Raw genomic sequence first — 21,607 nt, forward strand, 5'->3', positions numbered from 1 at the left:
GGGGGGCCTGAAATGTTTTTTTCACCAAGGCCCGAACCCGCTCTCGGCGGCCCTGATTCCAAGTGTAAGGCAGCAGACCCCTGAGTTCCATTCTCAGCTATGCCACTGATTCATGCTATGACTGTGGGCCAGTCACATATGAACTGGAAGTCAGTTTTCCTGTTTGTAAATAACAGGTTTGATCATACCTTAACTACTTCACAGAAGTGTTGAGAGGCTTCATTAGTATGTAAATCATTTTTTAAGAATCTTGTGCAAAAGCATTATTACATATCTATTGTTATAATGTAAATTAGGTGATTTGTGTCATTTTTTCCTCAATTTCAGCAAATGTTTTCCAGGATATCCCAACAGTACTCTATACAGCACCTCTCTGAACTCCCTGCCTCTTTAAATGCAGTGAGTCAATGATGCTGACCATTTGGGTAATTCTAGCCCTGCAAATGAACAGCACAGCAAGCAGAATTTATCACCACCACATAAGGACTACTACATAAAGCTCAAGGTTAGTTCTGGTTAAATGAAGGCACACTAAACAGCCCAATATACATCATTATACTTTTGGCTGTGAGGTTACTGGCACAGCAGCTAATTTCTGACAATGGATTTAAATAAATCTAGTTCTCACTAAGCATTTTACTTATTCCATGTTCTGTCAATTATACATTTGCCTGAACTTAACTTTTCTGCAACAGGAAAAAAAATTATGAAAAACTGTCTTTAAAAAAAGAAAAATCTCACACTCAGTCAGTGATTTCTTTGAAAGGACCTCATCTGAGCATTCTGCCAAAGTGATTGCAGCTCGTTTCATTCCAGCATTATAAAAAAGAGACATTTCTCAAGGAGATGCTTCTTTATCCAATGTAGTATTTGTGTTTATAGCTATACACCCACTCTACAAATATGCTTTTACTGGAGGCTTGAACTTCACACTGAGACCCTTTGGAACATATAATGAAGGTTATGGCTAGATCCCAACAATTCTTCTTTGGATGCTCCACGGTATGTGATCATTAGCTCTCACCACATCTCCCTTGTATCTATGTGTTGAGTCTGTCTAGAATCCCAGTGGAAGAGCAGCCCTTGCTTGTTCCTAGTGTAATCCCCTTCCAGCACTCCAAGATGGCACCAAGGGAAGAGCCTAATCCTTGCTGAGGATGTGTGATTTAGGGTGGGATTTTCAAAAGCATTTAAGTGAGCACAGTTTCAATCCCATCACTCAAGGATAAATAGCAAGTATGGAGAAAAGCTACCTTCTCTTAATTAGAAATTAACTAACGCTACATCTGGGAGTCTATTTGCTCAATGTTTTGTTACATCTGATGAAAGATGGTGACTCAAGATATTTTTATTAACTTCAAGAAGATCCAATTGAAGGATCATTTGTTCTCAGACAGGACTAGCCTTCTTACATCGGGTCTGTACAATGGCACTGTTTGTGGATCTGCAAGCAGCGGCTTAAATAAGTAGTAAATGTCTGTTGTAAGATCAAATGTATACAAGTTTTCCTTTGCTTCTGGGAGGGTATAGATGTATTATGTGTTTCTTCAATTTTTATATTTGCTTTTATACAGAAGAAACTACAGTACTTCCGGCACATTCTGTGTCTCTAGGTCTACCCAGAAGTTAGATCCAAATATTCCTTGACTACTTTTCAGGGAGCTCATTAGGGACATTACTCAGACATCTGTCAGACGTCTGACAAAGTGGGTATTCACCCATGAAAGCTTATGCTCCAATATGTCTGTTAGTCTATAAGGTGCCACAGGACTCTTTGTTGCTTTTTACAGATCCAGACTAACATGGCTACCCCTCTGATACTAAACATAAGGAAGTATTTCTTCACACAACGCACAGTGAACCTGTGGAACTCCTTGCCAGAGGTTGTTGTGAAGGCCAAGACTGTAACAGGGTTCAAAAAAGAACTAGCTAAGTTCATGGAGGATAGGTCCATCAATGGCTATTAGCCAGGATGGGCAGGGATGGTGTCCCTAGCCTCTGTTTGCCAGAAGCTGGAAATGGGCGACAGGGGATGGATCACTTGATTCCCTGTTCTGTTCATTCCCTCTGGCGCACCTGGCATTGGCCACTCTCAGAAGACAGAATATTGGGCTGGATGGACGTTTGGTCTGACCATGTATGGCCATTCTTATGTCCCCTCTTCTCTCTCTGACCCCAAGGAGCCATGTGCCCAGCACAGATATGAGGAAGCCCTTGAGGAAGGACGGCTCAGTGGTTAGAGCACGATCCTATCCCTGCTCTGCTACAGACTTCCTGTGTGGCCTTGGGTGGGTGTCTCTGGCCATCAGTTCTCCACCTGTACAATGGAGATGTACGATGCCTTGCTCCAGGGGACAAATCCCTTGCAAGGTGCTCCGATAGATCGCGCTGCTCGTTATGTATTTGTAGCCCCTCGGAGCCAGATGGGTGGGACCAGGACCAGGTGTGGCCAGTGCTCTGCGAACACAGAGCAAAGACCCAGTCCCTGCCCAAAGAGGGCAGCGGAACTCCCAAGGCGTCCCACAGTCCATGGCCCGGAGGGTTGCTTTGCCCATGTGACCTCCCTGCGGTCAGGGCCTCAGAAAATCAGCCAATGGCCTTTCTCAGGCTGTTCTTCTCTTCCAGCCAACCCCTTGGTGGCTCCTAAACCCAGAGATTTGGAACAGAAAATCTCGCTGATCAGGGTCAAAAATCACCCACCCTGCACACGGCTTGGGGAACAAGGCCCCGGGGGGGAAATACAGGGCCGGGGGAGCAAGCAGCTCCCTGCAGCCCCTGGCTGGGCATAGCTGTTGCTATCCTGGTGTGTCCGGACCTGTGCTGGCATCGGGCCAGCTGCCACGTCCCCGTCTGGGAATTCCCCTGGCCCCACCTCCGTTAGGGATCTGGTCTGCTTTGCCTGCCCCCCTGCTGGTCATGGGGGAAGCCCCGGAGCCGCTCTCTGCAGATTGCCTTTCTGTTGGCTGCTCTTTGAAGGCGCCTCTTGCTGCCTATGCTTCTCCTTCTTTTGAAGGCGTTTGAGCAGAGCAGGATGGCCCCGTTTGCCCATCAGCGCCTGCCGGCTCTGCGAGCGGAATGGGCCACTGCTGGGTCTGGGCAGAGCCTTTCCGCTCAGCGCTGCAAAGAAAGGAGGAGCCGGGGGCAGAAGATCATTAGAAACGCTCCCAAGCTGAAAGCCTCGTGCGGGGATCCCGTGCCATGCGTGGCGGGAATTGCTCCACGGGCCTCACGCAGCACGGCCTGGCTTCCCCTCGGCTGGGTGCCGCTGCTTGGCAACTGGGGCCCCTGTTACGTAAGGCGTCGCTCCCTGTGGGGAAGACTCAGGGGGAAGTAACTGAGATGTGGGCCCAGAAGAGACTTGGCAGGGAGAGGTGGGGGAGGGGGATGACTCCGACTCTCGTGCTCCCCCTGCAGAAGGTGCCCAGGTTTGCTGAGATGGGTTTCTGCTGGGAGTTCTCTCTGCAGTCGCTGTTCGTGCAGCGCCTAGTGCAGAGGGGTCCTGGCCCATGCCAGGTGCTCTTGGCACTGCTGCGATCCAGACAATAAATAAGGGAGGAAAAGGAGGGCGTGTAATGGGCCCATGCAGGGAGAAGGGGTGCCTGGCTTCGCTCTGTGGCTCTGAGCCCCAGCTAGTCATTTCATCCCCCAGCCGGGATAGCCAGATGCGTATCGGGGCGGCAAGGAGCATTGGGGGGGGGTCTGTCTCCATTCCCTGTGCCCCAGGAACCCTGGGTGCCCTTTGTCTTCCTGCCCAGGCAGCAGCTGCAGAAGTTTCCATTGAAAACCATCACCCCGCCCTCCCCACAGGTCTCTGCCCAGGGCCGATCTAAACTGGGCCAAGACCTCTGGGGAGGACGGGGTGAGCGGTTCCATTGGAAATGACGTTTTGCTGGGAAATGGCCTTTCATTTTAGTTTTCAAAAAATGGGCCAAAGAGACCTTGAAATTGAAACAAAATGTTCCGTTCACCCTGAAATTATTATTATTATTATTATTACTATTATTATTTTTGCTTGTCACTGGAAATTCTGGCAAATCTTGTTTTCGGGTTGACCAAAACTGATTTTTTTCTCCGAACTTCCTGCAAACCGGAAAAGCCATCTGTCGCCCTGCTCTGCGTGCAGGGGTTATACACCTGGGGGTGCTGGAGTTACTGTGCTCAAAGCCATAGACACATCCCGAATCTATGTTCTGCCCCCTTCGGGCAGAGCTCAGCCCTGCTAGGTGTGAACTGTGGCCCTTCCCCAGCCCTTGTTCCCCCAGACAGGCATTCACGAATCTCTGATAATGAAGCTTATAATTCTGGGGAGCTGCAGCTCTTGAAGAAGCAGCAGTCTCTGGGGAGCAGCTGGGTTGGGCAAGATGATGTGGAGTGTGACAGAGTGCTGAGAGCTAACAGCTGTCCCAGCACTCCGGTCACTTAAGCTCTGATTAGTTTCCCCTAGAGAAGACTTGAGGGAGGAATGGAGAGTACTTAATTACCTAATCAGAGTGCAGGCTGGCTGGCTAAGGAGGTGGCTGTCCCATCAGCTGGGAGGGGTGGTTAAAAAGCACAGGAAGGAAGTGGCAGAGGGAGAAAGCTAGCAGAGCGGAGGGGAGAAGGGATCGCAGAAGGGCAAGATCTCTCCTGGGAGAAAGGGCTGTGGTTTGAAGGACACTGTAGGTGAGGATCTCCTGGGCAGGAGGGGAAGCAGCTGCCCTTTTCCATGGCAGGATTAGGGCTGGCTAGTCTACCCTTGCCAGGCTGTGGCAACGTGAGGACAACAGCACATGCTCTTTGGAGCTGTGATTGATTTATTAGTGGTGCTTCCCTCATGTAAGTTACCTCCTGGCAATGCAGCCACCTCTGGGGTGGAGGACAGCAGCCGGTTGCACAGCAATGACTGTAGCGAAGGGGAGAATTCAGCTGGGGCTCCAAGGTCTTTAATGCCCACCCAGAGCCACTGGCTTTTCTTAAGGAGACCTCCCAGCTGATCACAATGCAGAGCAAGAAATCCAGGAGCTAGGGATGCCAATGTTTTCCCCTTAGAGTGCTGGCTTGGGCACCTGGGGAACGCTTAGCTCTGCGGTGATCAGCATCGGCTTTTAGAGAGCCTCAGCCGGGTTGCAGGCTGCGTAGCAACTCTGGCGATCTGCCTGCATTCCCAGGAGCAAATCTCCTTGCTGACAGTGCTTTCTAGACCCTCTTTGGCTGGACCTGGCCTGCGCTGCCCACCTTTGGATGCTGATATCTAGGCTTTAACAAGTAAACACCACCCCATCCGTGGAAGCCGCTTTTTCTGATCCAGAACAATCCTGGAAAATCTCGCATTGGCACGTTTGGAATTTCAGCATCTTTTGCCCTTTATCCTTTTGAGGGGGGCACCGTCTCCAGATGAACTGCTGGGGAGCGAGCTGACCAAACACCAGCCAGGCAGCGGGAGAAGGGCCAGGTCAGAGCGGTCTCCTCGCACCTGGTTTTCCCCGTGTTCAGGGAATTCTGTTTCCTGATTGGGGAATTGTAACGGGGGAGGGAAACGTGGTTTGGAAGTGTAGTTAAAGAAAAACGGACCTGCCCTAGGAAGGGAATCGTCCGGCAGGAATTTGGTGCAAAATACGCACCATGGATACAATTTTCAAGAGTTAAAGGGTAAAATTTTCAAAGCAATGAAGTGACCCGGGAGCCTAATTCTTATTTTCAGGAATGATGTAGACATTGAGGGTATGTCTCTGCTGCCGTTAAAAACCCACGGCTGGCCTGGGCCGGCTGCCTCGGGCTGTCTCATTGCAGCATGGGCTGTAGGACCCTGCAAGGGGGAAGGGTCCCTAAACGTCTACCCTACAATTAAAAAGCCCCTTGAGTCAGCTGGCCTGGGTTTTTCATTGCAGTGTGGCCCTGCCTTATGAGCCCCATTCCAGCTGGCTGTCCGGGAGACAGAGGCATCTGAATGCTAGGGGGCCTGATCGTCAAAGACGCAGAAAGGCACCTAGTGAGATACAAAAGTGCCTAAGCAGGTTAGGTGCCTAAATCCCATGGGAGACAGGGTGCCTGACCTGTTTAGATGCGTCTGACCGTCCTACTAGGCGCTCTCCTGCGTCTTCAGGCACCTAAGAATCTTAGACAGTCTGGCCCCAAGTCACTTTTGAAAACACGGTGAAGGACATCTCAGTCACTGAGGTTGCATTAAAAAATTTTTACCCTAGAGCTCCGAGCTCCTGCCTTCCTGTCTGAGGGCTGCTCGGTGCCTGCTGCCCTTCTGTCCCCACGCCTGTCTGCTCTTTAGGGCAGGCTCTTCCGGTATCTGGTGTGTCGTACAGCACTGAGCGCAGCAGCAGCTAATTGCTGGTTGTCCCGAAAGGGGGTGGGGTGGGGCTGCTGGGGTGTGTGGGAGCAAATGTGTGGGGGGTGAGTCCTGCCCAGCTGCATTATGGGGCGCTGATGGCCTTGGCTTGGGACCAGGATTGATGGGGGTTTGGGGGTGATATGCTAATGTTTTTTTTTTTTTTTTTTTTTTTTTTTTTTGCAATGCATTGTGGATTAGCTCCTCCCGCTCAATGGGAGAGGCTCCGCCCCCTATGCTGGGAGAGGCTCCGCCCCCTCAAACGCTGTGTGGAGGGAGCTGTTGGCACTGAACATCAAGCGGTCCCTGGGTCACCCACGTATAGCAGGAATACCCCCCCAAATGTGCCCTGCGAATCCTGCAGGCCTTAGATTCTCGCACACCTGCCATCACGGTGCCGAGTCGGAACTGGTGCCAGGTGTCCCCGTGTCTTGTGCTGGTTAGACTGAAATATTAAGCCAATACGATAATCAGCAGCCTAAGGGCCTCTCCAAACTGGCCCAGTGGGCTGCTGCTGAGCTCTCCTGGTGCGGAGGTTGGGAAGTTAGTTTTTTCTCTCTCTCTCTTTTCCTCTCTCTAGGGGGGCTTTCTCGGTCGTGCGACGCTGCGTCAAACTCTGCACCGGCCATGAGTATGCAGCCAAGATTATCAACACCAAGAAGCTCTCCGCAAGAGGTAGGCTCAGCGCTCGGCTTGTTTCCCTTCCATGGCTGCGCCGACTGGGAAATCCGCTGGCCTTCCCTTCTCACCTCTGTGGCCACAGAGGGGAGGGGGGATCCTTCGCTAGCCATTTGCTGCCGCACCGCCGGGGGTGTGGGCTTTAAGGGCGGGTGACATGATGATCATTTTGTCTGACTTCCTGCATTCGCACTGGCCCCAGGGTTGTGTGTGTGTGTGTGGATTCTCCTATGCGGGTGACACTGTCACACCCACTGATTTCATTGGGAGCCGGATCGAGCCATTTCAGTGGTTGCCTTTAAAGAGTCAGCATTTGCCAAAACAGTTACCCAGCAGTAAATTGAAAATCACCTGTAATAGACATGAAATAACTCCAGTCGGTATGTGGTACCTGTGGACTTTCCTGACCAACCACTGTCTCCATGCTTGTTGTCTCATGATGGACCTGACCTGTTCGGCACGTGCCCACAAAGCTGTCGTGGTCTATGGCTGAGTTGTAGGAGAAGGGAGGGTATGAATTCTGCAGGCCTGTTTTGCTTTGCTAGGATGACATATGAAGTTTCATTAGTCTTTTAATGTGAAGTTGCGGAACTATTAACTATGGTTTGTAACCTGTCCTTTAAATCGGCTCTGTACCCAATGCCTGGAAGATAGCTAATGTAACGCCAATATTTAAAAAGGGCTTTAGAGGTGATCCCGGCAATTACAGACGGGTAAGTCTAACGTCGGTACCAGGCAAATTAGTTGAAACAATTGTAAAGAATAAAATTATCAGACACCTAGAAGAACAAATTGTTGGGCAAAAGTCAACATGGTTTCTGTAAAGGGAAATCATGTCTTACTAATCTATTAGAGTTCTTTGAAGAGGTCAACAAACATGTGGACAAGGGGGATCCAGTGGACAGTGTACTTTGATTTGCAGAAAGCCTTTGACAAGGTCCCTCACCAAAGGCTTTTACATAAATTAAGTTGTCAGGGGATAAGAGGGAAGGTCCTTTCATGGATTGAGAACTGGTTAAAAGACAGGGAACAAAGGGTAGGAATAAATGGCAAATTTTCAGAATGAAGAGGGGTAACTAGTGGTGTTCCCCAGGGGTCAGTCCTAGGACCAATCCTATTCAACTTATGCATAAATGATCTGGAGAAAGGGGTAAACAGTGAGGTGGCAAAGTTTGCAGATGATACTAAAGTGCTCAAGATAGTTAAGACCAAAGCAGACTGTGAAGAATTTCAAAAAGATCTCCCAAAACTAAGTGATTGGGCAACAAAATGGCAAATGAAATTTAATGTGGATAAATGTAAAGTAATGCACATTGGGAAAAATAACCCCAACTATACATACAATATGATGGGGGCTAATTTAGCTACAACCAATCAGAAAAAAGATCTTGGAGTCATCATGAATAGTTCTCTGAAGACGTCCACACAGTGTGCAGCAGCAGTCAAAAAAGCAAACAGGATGTTAGGAATCATTCAAAACAGGATAGAGAATAAGACGGAGAATATCTTATTGCCCTTATATAAATCCATGGTACGCCCACATCTTGAATACTGCGTACAGATGTGGTCTCCTCATCTCAAAAAAGATATACTGGCATCAGAAAAGGTTCAGAAAAGGGCAACTAAAATGATTAGGGGTTTGGAACGGGTCCCATATGAGGACAGATTAAAGAGGCTAGGACTTTTCAGCTTGGAAAAGAGGAGACTAAGGGGGGATATGATCAAGGTATATAAAATCATGAGTGGTGTGGAGAAAGTGAATAAGAAAGTTATTTACTTGTTTCCATAATATAAGAACTAGGGGCCACCAAATCAAATTAATGGGCAGCAGGTTTAAAACAAATAAAAGGAAGTTCTTCTTCACACAGCACACAGTCAACCTATGGAACTCCTTGCCTGAGGATGTTGTGAAGGCTAGGACTATAACAGGGTTTAAAAGAGAACTGGATACATTCATGGAGGTAAAGTCCATTAATGGCTATTAGCCAGGACGGGTAAGGAATGGTGTCCCTAGCCTCTGTTTGTCAGAGGGTGGAGATGGACGGCAGGAGAGAGATCACTTGATCATTACCTGTTAGGTTCACTCCCTCTGGGGCATCTGGCATTGGCCATTGTCAGTAGACAGGATACTGGGCTGGATGGACCTTGGTCTGACCCAGTATGGCCATTCTTATGTTCTTAACAGAAATTGCACTAATTCCTCAAAGGTGTCACGTGGTGGGGGGGGGGGGGGCACAGATTCTGGGTGACTTAGACTCTCTGTTCCTCGCTTCCCATTTGTACAATGGAGATAACTCCCAGGGGTGTCTGAGGATAAATGCATTGAAGACTGTGAGGTGCCCAGATACCACGGTGATGGGCGCAGGAAAAGTACCTGCGATTCCTTACTGGCCAAGAGCCCATACCCCTCTGGCGTGGCTCACCTGCCTCTGCTTGCTGAGCCTGTTAATTCTCAACCATCCTCCCTCTCCTCCAGAGGGAGACGCATCCCTACCGTGTCTGCGACCTCAGTCATCTCCGTGGCTACCGGCGGTGAGATAACAACCCTAGCGTGTGACCCCAGGGCCGACTCCGGCAGCTGGAGGATGGAGCTGGTGGGAGAGAAGGGGCCGTGCTGAGTGATAAATATCCCTAATAACAGCAAATGGGGCCTGGAAAAGTACTGGCCCAGCTATGCTCCCTTTTGTACCACGCTCGCTGCTGGGGGCCCGATCCTGAGCAGTGCTGGGCCTCTCCAGGAAGCGAATGGGAATTGAAGGGGGCCAGGGCCGTGCTGCTCAGGATCAGGCCTATCCAGCTGCCTTTAGGGACAGGCCCTGCTGGCACTGTGTTGTGAAGCTGTTGGAGTTCACGGGCTCTAGAAAACAGATGTCCAAGAATTCTGCACGCGCCGGTGTGTGCAACGCCTGCCTGGAAACTGGAGAAATCACAGCCTCTCTCGTGGGCACAGCGTCTGGATAAGCATCGCTCACCTCTTCCAAGCTCTCTGCCCCTACCCCCCAGCATCTCTCAGCACTTCATTTATCTTAATGCCCCCCCCCCCCTCGGGCTATTATCCCTGTTTTACAAATAGGGACTGGAGGCCTGGAGAGACTAAATGACTTGCCTACGGTCACTCAGGAAGTCTGTGGCAGGGCAGGGAATCAACCCCTGGTCTTCCAACTACTAGGCCCCCATCCTAGCCACTGGGTTAGCCTTTCTCTTATTTTAGGAGCCTGAAATTCACGTGGCTTTAATGCTTTTGCTGATGGTCCTGTCCCCAGGCTACCAGCTCAGCTCCAGCAGTGGGGTCGGATGGTTAGACCCAGTCCCAGAGGCGCAACCAGAGGCAACAAGTGGAGGGGAGGCGGGGTGGTCATGTGCCACCCCCAGATTTCTGCCAGGTTTATATTTGTATTTTTATTTCCTTTTTTTTTTTTTTTTTTTTTCTTCTTGCGGGGAGTGGGTTCAAAATATGTACCCCCCCCCCCTGTTATCAACAGTTACGCGCCCCCTCTGGGCACAACCATGAACAAGTGTTTTTTCTATGTAAACTGTCTCTTTTCCCGCAAATCTTGGTTTAAAAAGGGGGCTTCTTTAAAAAAAAAAAAAAAAAAAACACTACCAGTTGTTGGGCTAATGCACAGCTCTACGGAAAACCTGGCCGCCTAGCTGTAGATCCAAATCACTCCAGGGCTCTGTCGGTTAACCAGCTCCCCAAGGAGAGCTATTCTGCAGGCAATGAATAAACACTAGGGGAACATGATGGCAAAGTTGCATAGTTAACGCTCAAGTCAAGGAAAGTAGAAGTGAAGATTGCAGGCATCAACTTAAATCTGCCTCCTTTGTCCCTTAGTAGCCAACCTGGAACGATGTGATCTCACCTGGAAATTCCCCGTGTAAGAGAATAGACTCCCCTATTCAAAGGCAGTGGGCTTTTGCTTTGTGGCTATACAGCGCCTAGCACAATAGGGCCCAGGACTGGGACTCCTAGTCACTACTGCAAGCCAAATAATAACTAAATAGGGGGCCTTGTTAGGATGATGCAGCTCCTGTCTTTTGAACAGTGAACTGTTGAATGCATTCAAGCATCATTGCAGCAGATTTCCCGTCCTTTTAGAAGGAAGAAATGGGGGAACCCCCCAGTCGTGTTTCCACCAACGCCCCTGGGTGGGTTGGCAGCAGTGAGGGGCGCTTCATACATACAGCTATTGCCTGAGCTGAAAGATTTCAGTCTCTTAAACAAGGCTGTGGCAGGCTCATCACCAGAGCAGGGCAGAATGCCACGCACAATGGGCACGTCTTGTAATTTAACACACAGGCAGTAGCCCGGCAAGGCCAACAGGGGTCAATGGACATTGTTCTCCTTTAGCTTCAGCAAGCTCACGTTGCTCCTTGTGTGTATCGGAGCTAGGTCTGCTGTCAGCATGACACACAGTCAGTGTAGCACATATTAAATGGATTAAAAACTGGCCAACTGATAGATCTGAAAATTTAATTGTAAATGGGGGGGTGGGGAGTCATCCACTGGGGACATTTCTAGAGGGGCTCGCAGGGAGGTTGTGGTGGGGTCATGCTGGTTCCCAGCACAGGGTTAGTCCGTGTCTGGGTCACGGATCCACAGGGTCAGTGCTACGCCCCAGCTTTGAAACAGTCTCTAGGAGGAACCACTTCAGTGTGCCAGACCCCCAAGGGTCTCAATCTTCCTGCACAGGATACGCCATGTGGCCTCTTTAGTTTGAACCTCTGGGGCTCCAGCACTCCTGCGTCACACTGTGAGCTCTGTTCAGCGAGTCCAGCTGAGGTACTTCTGGTGGAGACGTGTACGTTTTTCAGGGATTAATGTGCCTCACCCAGCATTTGCAGTGACATTCAAACCGCCTTGTCCAAGCAGGCAGGTTTATTAATCACCTGGAACACAGCATAGGAAGTCCGTACGTTAGCACAGAGAACTGAAAGTTAGAGTGTAGACCGTTCTGGTCAGCCCAGAGCCCAGCCCAGCTGTGGTGAACCCCCTTGTTCAAACACTGCATCTCTGACCTCCTTGGTCAGTTCCCACAGGAAAGCCCCGACTCCTTCCAGCAGCCAACTCGTCTGGCCCACACTTCTCCAGTCCTTTGTTCTGAGTGGGCGGATGTTGCTTAGCTTCCCTGCGGAGAGGCATGGAAATCCACCTCCCTCTGGGTCCCTGGTGTCTAGGTGTCCGTGTTCTAGTGATTGGATTTGCCGCTGTCTTTTTGGGTTCTCCGTTGATCTGGGGTCCCCGTGCCGACGTCCCCAGTTCCCGGAGGGTGCTCGCCTCCTGCTCTGCCCCAGGCCCCACCCCCACTCCACCCCTTCCCCCAAACCCTAGGGTTGCCAGGCATCCGGTTTTCGACTGAAACGCCCGCTAGAAAAGGGACCCTGGTGGCTCCAGTCTGCACTGCCGACTGGGCTGTTAAAAGTCCGGTCGGCGGCGCAGTGGGGGCCCGGGGCTAAGCCAGGCTCCGTGCCTGCTCTAGCTCCACGCGGCTCCCAGAAGCCAGGTCCCTGTGACCCCATGGCGTATGGGCTGCCAGCAGGGCCGGCTCTAGGCACCAGCAAAACAAGCTGGTGCTTGGGGCGGCACACTTTTAGGGGCGGCATGGCCGGTGCCAGAATGCCGCCCCTAAAAATGTGCCCCGGCCGCCCTAGCTCACCTCCGCTGCTGCTGCCACGGTGCGCGAAACAGCTGATTCGCGCGCCACTACTCGCCCTCCCTCCCAAGCTTGAGAACCTGGGAGGGAGAGGGAGCAGCAGCGCGCGAATCAGCTGTTTCGCGTGCCGCGGCAGCTCGGGGTCTCCCCCTCCCTCCCAGGCTCTCAAATCTGGGAGGGAGGGGGAGATCCCGAGCGGCCGTTTTGCGCGCCCCTGCTCCCCCTCCCTCCCAGGCTTGGGACCCAGGGAGGGAGGGGGAGAAGCAGTGCCCGTGCCGCGGCCACTCGGAGTCTCCCCCTCCCTCCCAGGCTCTCAAACCTGGCAGGGAGGGGGAGACTCCGAGTGGCCAGGGCGCGGGCGCCGCTTCTTCCCCTCCCTCCCTCCTAGGCTTGAGAGCCTGGGGGGAGGAGGCAGGGCTGGGGACTTGGGGAAGGGGCGGAGTTGAGGCAGGGCTGGGGGTGGGATAATTAAAGAAGGGGGGGGGGGCGGCCAAAATTGTTTTTGCTTTGGGCGGCAAAAATCCTAGAGCCGGCCCTGACTGCCAGGGAGGCACCATGCGCTGCCCCCGCCCCGAGGGACGGCTCCGCAGCTCCCATTGGCCGGGAACCGTGACCAATGGGAGCTGCGGCGGCGGCGCCTGTGGGCGCAAGGGCAGTGCCTGGAGCCTCCCTGACCAGCCATGTGTGTAGAGGCTGCAGGGGCCTGTCGGCCGCTTCCTGGGAGCTGCGGTAAATGCCACCGGGACCCCACATCCCAAACCCCTACCTGCGCCCCTGCCCCAGCCCAGAGTCCCTTCCCGCACCCAAACACCCTCCCAGAGCCAATACTCCCCCTGCACTCCATCCCTCTGCCCCAGCTCGGAGCCCTCTCCTGCACCCCAAATCCCCTCATCCCCAGTCCCACCCCAGAGCCTGCACCCCCAGCCGCAGCCCTCACTCCCCCACACCCAGCCCGGTGAAAATGAGTGAGGGTGGGGGAGAGCGAGCGACAGAGGGAGAGGGATGGAGCAAGAGGGGGCCTGGAACACAGCATAGGAGGGGGCCTGGAGAAGGGGTGGGGCCTCAGGGAAGGAGCAGGGCAGGGATGTTTGGTTTTGTGCCATTAGAAAGTTGGCAACCCTACCGAATCACGGCACGCAGGAGGCACTGGGGGGAAGAGGGAGGAGCTGATCCGTGGGGTAGCCAGTGGGTGCTGAGCACCCACTCTTTTTTTCCCACCGTGGAGTCGGTGCCTATGCCTTCCTTGGCTAGTCCTTTTTTTAATTACTCATTCAGGGTCACATAGCTAGGTGACATTCATACTTAGGTCTCTTAGTCTGCCCGGAGACCAAACAGCCCTTTTTGGGCCCGTTGGCTAGCCATGCACAATACAGGGGAAACTGAGGCATACATCAGCTTAATAAAAATATTACAGAAAATTCCCCCTTTGTCACACGCTGATCTGGCAGGAACTATAAAAGCATGACACAAAAATTGGCGGAGTGGTAAAAGATGATGGCAGGTCGGCTCGACGGAGCGATCTGGCTCGCACAGAAAGCTGAGCTCACTTGGACAACCGGCGTTTGAATTCAGCCAAATGCAAGGCCATGCATCTAGGAATGAAGAATGTGGGTCACATTTACAAGATTCTGGGCTGGCTCCTGGAAAGCAGCGACTCCAAGGAGGACGTGTGGGGGCTGATGGATAACCAGTTGAACGTGAGCTGCCTATCTGAGGCTGTAGCTAGGAGAGCTAATGCAACCCTGGGCTGTTTAAGGAGGGAATATAGAGCAGGAGTAAGGATGAGGTTCTTACCTCTGTATACTGCACTGAGGAGACCTTACAGCGAGAGACGAAAGCAGCTCAGATGATCCAAGAGAAGACGGAGAAGTGACTTGATCACACTTTAGAAGTACCTACGTGGCGGTGATACTAGTTGGCTCTTCAGTCTAGCAGACCAAGCCAGAACAAGATCCAGTGGCTGGAAGCTGAAGCTGAAATCTTCAGACTAGAAATAACGTGCTAACTTTTAACAGGGAGGGTAACTGACTTACCGAGGGATATGGTAGATTCTCCATCCTTGGAGTCTGTCAGTTACGAGTCGGTGTCTCTTTCTAAAATGTAGGCTGTAGCTCAGCCAGGGGAACATAAGAACAGCCAGACTGGGTCAGACCAAAGGTCCATCTAGCCCAGTATCCTGTCTTCCGACAGTGGCCAGTGCCAGGTGCCCCAGAGGGAATGAACAGAACAGGTAATCATCACGTGATCCATTCCCTGTCGCCCATTCCCAGCTTCTGGCAAACAGAGGCTAGGGACACCATCCCTGCCCATTCTGACTAATAGCCATTGATGACCTATCCTCCATGAACTTATCTAGTTCTTTTTTGAACCCTGTTAAAGTCTTGGTCTTCACAACATCCTCTGGCAAGGAGTTCCACGGGTTGACTGTGCGTTGTGTGGAAAAAATTTTGTTTGTTTTAAACCTGCTGCCTATTAATTTCATTTGGTGACCTCCAGTTCTTGTGTTATGAGAAGGAGTAAATAACACTTCCTTGTTTACTTTCGCTACACCAGTCATGATTTTATAGACCTCAATCATATCCCCCCCTTAGTCGTCTCTTTTCCAAGCTGAAAAGTCCTAGTCTTATCAATCTCTCCTCATACGGAAGCTGTTCCATACCCCTAATAATTGTTGCCCTTTTCTGAATCTTTTCCAATTCCAATATATCTTTTTTGAGATGGGGTGACCACCTCTGCACGAAGTATTCCAGATGTGGGCATAACATGGATTTATACAGCGGTAGTATGATATTTTCTGCTTTATTATCTATCCCTTTCTTAATGATTCCCAATGTTCTGTTCACTTTTTTGACTGAGTTCTGGGCTAGATGCAGGAATTGCTGGGGGAGGTTCTCTGGCCTGGGTTAGACAGGAGATTGTGGTCCCATCTGACCTCCACATCTATGAGTCTCTGAACTGTAATCTGAGCCCTAAATCTTCCCCAGAGTTGTTAGCTAATTGCAGGACCCCACTCATGCCACAAGGTTGCCCGGCCAGGTCTGAGGCCCGAGGTTGGCCAGCAGATCCTTTATGACTGGGGCTGGTCTATGAGCCAAGAAGAGCCCAGGGGGAATCTCAGGGGGAGTTTGCAGAGGCGGATGCCAGAAAAAGCACTGTCAGATGCTGGGAGAAGGGCGGGAGAGGATGATGGGTCCAATGGCAGCTGCTGCTCTAAAGGCTTTTGGCTTTGAGAAGCCAGAGGGGCCCAGGACCCTGCGAGCAGCTGGGCAAGAAGAAGATGGGAGAAGCATCCTGGGTTTGGGAAACACCAGTGCGTCTACACTCATGGCACCAAGTCTCAGAGCCTGGGTCGATAGCCCTGGAGATGAACCCAAGCTCTGAAACCCAAAGAGGGCGGGCAGCCCAGGCTCCAGCCCAAGTGGGAATGTCTACCCGGCTGTTTTTAGCCCTGCAACCTGAGGCCTGCAAGCCCAAGTCAATTGATCCAGGCTCTGAGACAGCGCCACCGGCCTTTTATTGCGAGGAGACATAACCACCCCAGTCGGACCCGATGTCTAAACAGCGGCTGAAAATGGCAGATCTGGAGCTCTGACGTCTGTACTCAGAAACTCTTTGAGGGGAGATTCGTGGATGTTCGAGGTTGTATTCTTTCAGCGACACCAGTCAGAGGAGCGAGGCAGCCCAGTCTGCAACGAGCACATCTGGCCAGCCACCTCTGATCGCATTATTTAATGTGATAACAATCGGTAAAGAGAGCAAAACGTGTAGACTTAACTGAACCAAGTCGGGCTCCGTGTCCCTCTGCAGGGAATACGGAGTCATTTGGCGGCGTTCAGAGGACTGATACCGGTGTGACTGGGGGCTGGGTTTGGGTCAGTGAGTGTGTTCTTCGTGGCGGCTGGTCCCTCATGCAAGGTCATATAGTTTGTGGATGATACCCAAAGGGGAAGAGGTTGGGGGTGGGGAGTGGCCAAGACTCCGATGGATGCAGCTGTTCACGTGATGATTTTGATTAGGTGCCTGGGCTCAGAGGTAGACCAGAATGGAGTGTGTCTGTTTAAAGGGATGCACTTTGCTTGTTAAGGGGAGTTTAAATGGCACTGAGGAGGGAAGGGTCCAGGTGCATCGTAGTGTCCAGCATTTAAAATTGTCTGCCTAGGTGGCAGCGGCAGAGAGAAAACCCAGTGGAAGGCCCAGCTGCCCTGTTTGAAGGAAGATACAGTTTCATTGGAGGGAAGTTCCGGAGGCTGGGGGGTGACCAAGTCGCTAACTGGATTAGAGGGGTTTAGGTCTAAGGAGAGATTGATGAAACTGGGCTTATGGAGGCCTGGGAGAGGATGATTATGAGGTGACACGATTGACGTGTTTGAACAAGCTCAGAGTTGTTACAAAGTTAAACCCGGCAATCGGTGGGAGGTCGCGCTGCCCTGGGCTAGGGGCTGGGGGCGGGTTATGGTAATCCGGACACAGTGCTCGGAAGAAGCGTTTGAGGAGGGCGTTAAAGCGAGTACTATCTGCTTCCAGACAAGGTGGTGGAGTCAAGTAGCATTAACGCCTTTAAGCTAACATTGGCTGGCTGGCTCGTTCCATCCTTGGTTTCCCTGGGCCCAGGCTGGGATTATTCCCTAGGGGACGAGCTCCAGATTTCCGTGGTCTCAGGGGACGGGGCTCTCCCTCCTTCCCCTGGGGAGCCATGTCTCACTGCCAGGACACCTGTGTTGCCTTTCACGCGCTTTCGTGTGGCTTTAATAATGCCCTTAGACCCCAAACTGGAGTATTCTCCTCCTGGTCCCAGTTTGGGTCCATCCTGTGCAGGCCATTCCGACCATTCCAGTGATGTCCTCACAGGTGCCGATTTCCCCTCTGCCTGGTGGGTGCTCGACCCCCCCACCCCACCCTTTCCCCAAAGCCCCCGCCCCACCCCGCCTTTTCTCACCCAGCCCCACCCCCTTCTCATCCCCTTTCCCCAAGTCCCCGCCCCTGCCCTGACTGTTCTTCGCCTCCTCCCTCTCCCTCCCAGAAAGTCCTAAGCGCTGCCAAACAGCTGTTAGGCGGTGGGGGGACAGGAAGCACTGGGAGGGAGAGGGAGGAGCAGGGATGCGGCGCACGGGTGGGGGAGGAGGCGGGGGGGAGAGCTTGGCTGCCAGTGGATGTGGAGCACCCGCTAATTTTTCCCCATGGGTGCTCCAGCCCCAGAGCACCCACGGAGTCGGCACCTATGGATGTCCTGGTGCGATGAGGGGCATCAAACGTCTTGTCACTGGTGAACCTCGGTCTTGGCAGATTATAAGCTCAGGGAGGCCACCATTCTAGGCTGGTGGGTCCTGCCAACATGCTCAGGGTCAAACTGATCGCCATGTTTGGGGTCGGGAAGGAATTTTCCCACAGCTCAGACTGGCAGAGAGACCCTTCGAGGGAATCGCCTTCCGCTGCAGTATGGGACACAGGCCACTTGCAGGTTTACACTAGGGTAAATGGTGGAGTCTCTGTAACTTGGGGTCTTTAAACCATGAGTTGAGGACGTGAGCGACTCAGCCAGAGGTTCGGGGTCTGTTACAGGAGTGGGTGGGTCAGGTTCTGTGGCCTGCAATGTGCAGGGGGTCAGACTAGATGATCATGCTGGTCCCTTCTCACCTTAGATTCTCTGAGCATGCTCACAGAGGCAGAGAACTTGAGCTCAGAGGGGTGGATGATAAAGAAGCTGCTGGCACCTCTTTGGGCGAGGTCTGGGCAGGGTGGGTGTCAGCATGGGTCCACGTGCTGGGAGGTGGCACCTTGGTCTCCCCTGTTCTCTCCCTATGGCACATAGTTTAGTCTACTAAAGACTGAAATGCTTTAATCTAGCTAAAGTCTTTGGGTTTGATAGAGGGGTCTGGGTGGAAATGAATGGCTTTGTGGTAGACAGGACGTCTGCCTGGGTGATCTGCTGGCCCCTTCTGGCCTTGGTCTCTAGGCAATGTGCAGTTTTGAGGTTGACCTTTTTTTGCTTAAAAAAAAAAAAACAACAACAACTAAGACATTGAATTTAAAAAACCCTACAGTAAATCTGCCAAGTTTAGAAACTCAGATTCGATCCTATGGAAATTGTTTGCCTGTGCAGCTTTCATCTGGATGTGCATTACGACACACTCTTTAGTGGTGCACTGGCACACGTCTTGTTCTGTAGGCCCCGGGCCCGGGTCAGTGCACAGGCTGGGCCGTGGCGGCGACTGGAGGTGGCAAGAAAAGGCTTGCGTTTAAAGATCCAGGAGGGCTTTGTTCTATTCCTGTCTCTGCCAGGGTCTGCCTGTGTGAGGTAGGGCAAGATGATCCCAATTCGCACACATGAGGGCTGAACGGAGATTGCATGTGCAACCTGGTTTCTGGCCTCTCCTAACTTCTGAGTGCTTGACTCTTCAACCGCCATGTTCTTTTAACACAATTTTTGGGTGTGTTCTGGATGAGTGCTAGCAGCTCCAGAGTACTGACTGAGACAAACTTTCTACTGGACAGCTGATTATTCTCCCCCCCCCACACACACACCCCAAGTGCTCTAAAGCCTACGAGCATACTCGGATTGTCTTAAAAATTGCTAGGCCTTGTTGAGGCCTGGGGTCAAAGGGTTCCTGAGATACAGTGCTTGGGGCGGGGAAAGGACCACTCAGTCAAATCTTTCCATTCTGTTAGGGGCTTTCCCTTCCCCCCGCTTCCCTTGGTTCTTGTCACGCAGACAGAAAGCAGAAGATGGAAGTCCGAAGGGCAGGCAATGTGATGTTTATTGGGGTTAGTTCAAGTAACCATATCCATAGCTCCGATGCTGCAGAGTCTTTTTTCTGTGTCCCTATTCCCACCTTCTCCTTCTTAGCAGGCCCAAATATACCAGCAGTGCACGGCCCTGATCCCACCCCTTACAATTTATGGTCATATTCTGTTTTGGAGATTCATGAGTCTTGGGGTTTGGTACTACCTCTTTTGTACCCCATGGGACGGGTAGGGAGTGAGGTTGTGTACGGGCCAAGGTCAGGCATTTCTTTGGCTTTTAGTGTTTCTTATACCTTCCCGCTCGACCCTTCCTACTGGTTGCTTGACCTTATCTTGGGAGAGGAGCTGAGGGAGGACAATCCTTCAAGTGTATGCTCATATATTACACTCCCATTGTACCCTCTATACCTTATCTTACCTATGGATTGGTGGTCAGCTCACAAGTGTTTCTGGCAGTAGACCCTGAGCCTAACTCAAGAGCTATGAGTTCATGTCCCACCACTGACAGATTTGTGAGACTGTATGATGCATGTATTACTATTCTCGGCCTGCTCCCTGCTCGGGCTGCAAAGATGCTCCATTAGGAAGGCTGGCCTAGGAGGCAGGCAGTGTTACGGAGGTGCAGCAATGTGATTTCCATGACGGAGGCTGAGCAGAGCTGATTTTTGTTCCAAGTGCTGTACGCTCAGTGTACTCCAAAGGATTGTCTTGAAAACTGGCCCATGACAGCGGCTGGGGTAAGAGCACATTTTGAGGTCGTTTGGGCAAGGGGTTCCTGTCTGAGTCCTGCCCTGGGTTCTTGGGCAGTGCTGTGCCCAGGATGTGATGCTGGGTACGGGAGAGAATTGAATATAACACCAGAAAGACCAGCGCAAGAATTCCAGGCAGGACAAATCTGGGCCAGGAGAGACTTGCCAAATTCCTGCCAGGCAGCTCTAGGCATGATGGACCCGATTTGAGCTGGGACTGGGCACGCTCGTTGCAGCAATGGATGCTATGACCAGTGGGGAGGAGAACACCCAGTGAGATGAATGGGGCAGTTCACACCTCTGCAGGTGGGCATGCTGATCCCCTGCTTCCTACGCCAGACCCTGATGTGGGGTAGGGACCCTGGGGCTCCCCTCCCTTAGCTCTTGCAGCCTCCATCTGATCAATGTGTGTCTCACAGCCCGGCCTCTGCCAGAGTTCCCAGGCAATGCTGGGCAAGTCACTTACACCCAGCTTGTTAGAGGTGGCCACTGAATGTCCCTCATTTCCTGGGTGCCCAACATGCAACCCCTGGGGGCTGATTTCATAGAATCAGAGAAATGTAGGACTGGAAGGGACCTCAATAAGTCGGTCAGCTAGTCCAGTCCTCTGTGCTGAGGCAGGACGAAGTATTATCTAAACTGTCCCTGGCAGGTGTTTGTCCAACCTGCTCTTAAAAATCTCCAATGATGGAGATTCCACAACCTCCCTGGGCAATTTATTCCAGTGCTTAACCACCCTGACAGTTCGGAAGTTTTCCCTAATGTCCAACCTAAACTGCCCCATGCTGCAATTTAAGCCCATTGCTTCTTGTCCTGTCCTCAGAGGTTAAGAAGAACAATTTTTCTCCCTCCTCCTTGTAACAACCTTTTATATACTTGAAGACGGTTATCATGTCCATGCTTGAGCTTCTTGTCTCCAGACTAAACAAACCCAGGTTTTTTCAATCTTTCCCTCGGAAGTCATGTTTTCTAGACCTTTCATCATTTTTGTTGCTCTCCACTGGACTCTTTCTCTAATTTGTCCACATCTTTCCCGAAGTGTTGCGTCCAGAACTGGACACACTACTCCAGCTGGGACTTGATCAGTGCACTCGCAGCTGCAACTGAAGTCACTGGGGACTGTGCTTGGCACGTATGACGTGCTCAGTAATGCTAAATACTCTGATGCCAAAGACGCCACAAACTGGGCACCCAAAGTTAGTGGATGCTTTTGTCCTTCATTTCTCTATGCCTCAATTCCCCCCCTCTGTAAAATGGAATAATACCCCATACATAGACACAGGGGTGTTGTGAAGATCAATCCACTAGTGTCTGTGGAACCTTCAGCTCCTGGAGTGAGGAGCGCCATAGAAAAACCCAGGAGGAAATTTAATAATTCTGCCTTCAGAGCAGGGTTTGACCCGTGTGCTGTAAATAAGGCCTGAACAATGGAGATAAAATTAAATATTGGGGAGCTGCTCATTAAG

The 21,607-nt window shown here is 51.7% G+C and overlaps 1 protein-coding gene across 1 annotated transcript in view; it reads left to right on the forward strand.

Annotated features, from left to right (window-relative positions):
- The window catches only part of CAMK2B (calcium/calmodulin dependent protein kinase II beta), a gene marked incomplete in the record, with an annotated part of 141,002 nt that overhangs the window by 11,482 nt on the left and 107,913 nt on the right, over window positions 1-21,607 (forward strand). The window contains 1 exon segment of the mRNA XM_034761678.1: window positions 6,900-6,994. Coding sequence (XP_034617569.1) covers window positions 6,900-6,994 — 95 coding nt within the window.

The sequence above is a fragment of the Trachemys scripta genome, chromosome 2, assembly GCF_013100865.1.
Source record: "Trachemys scripta elegans isolate TJP31775 chromosome 2, CAS_Tse_1.0, whole genome shotgun sequence".
Taxonomy (NCBI): Eukaryota; Metazoa; Chordata; order Testudines; family Emydidae; genus Trachemys; species Trachemys scripta.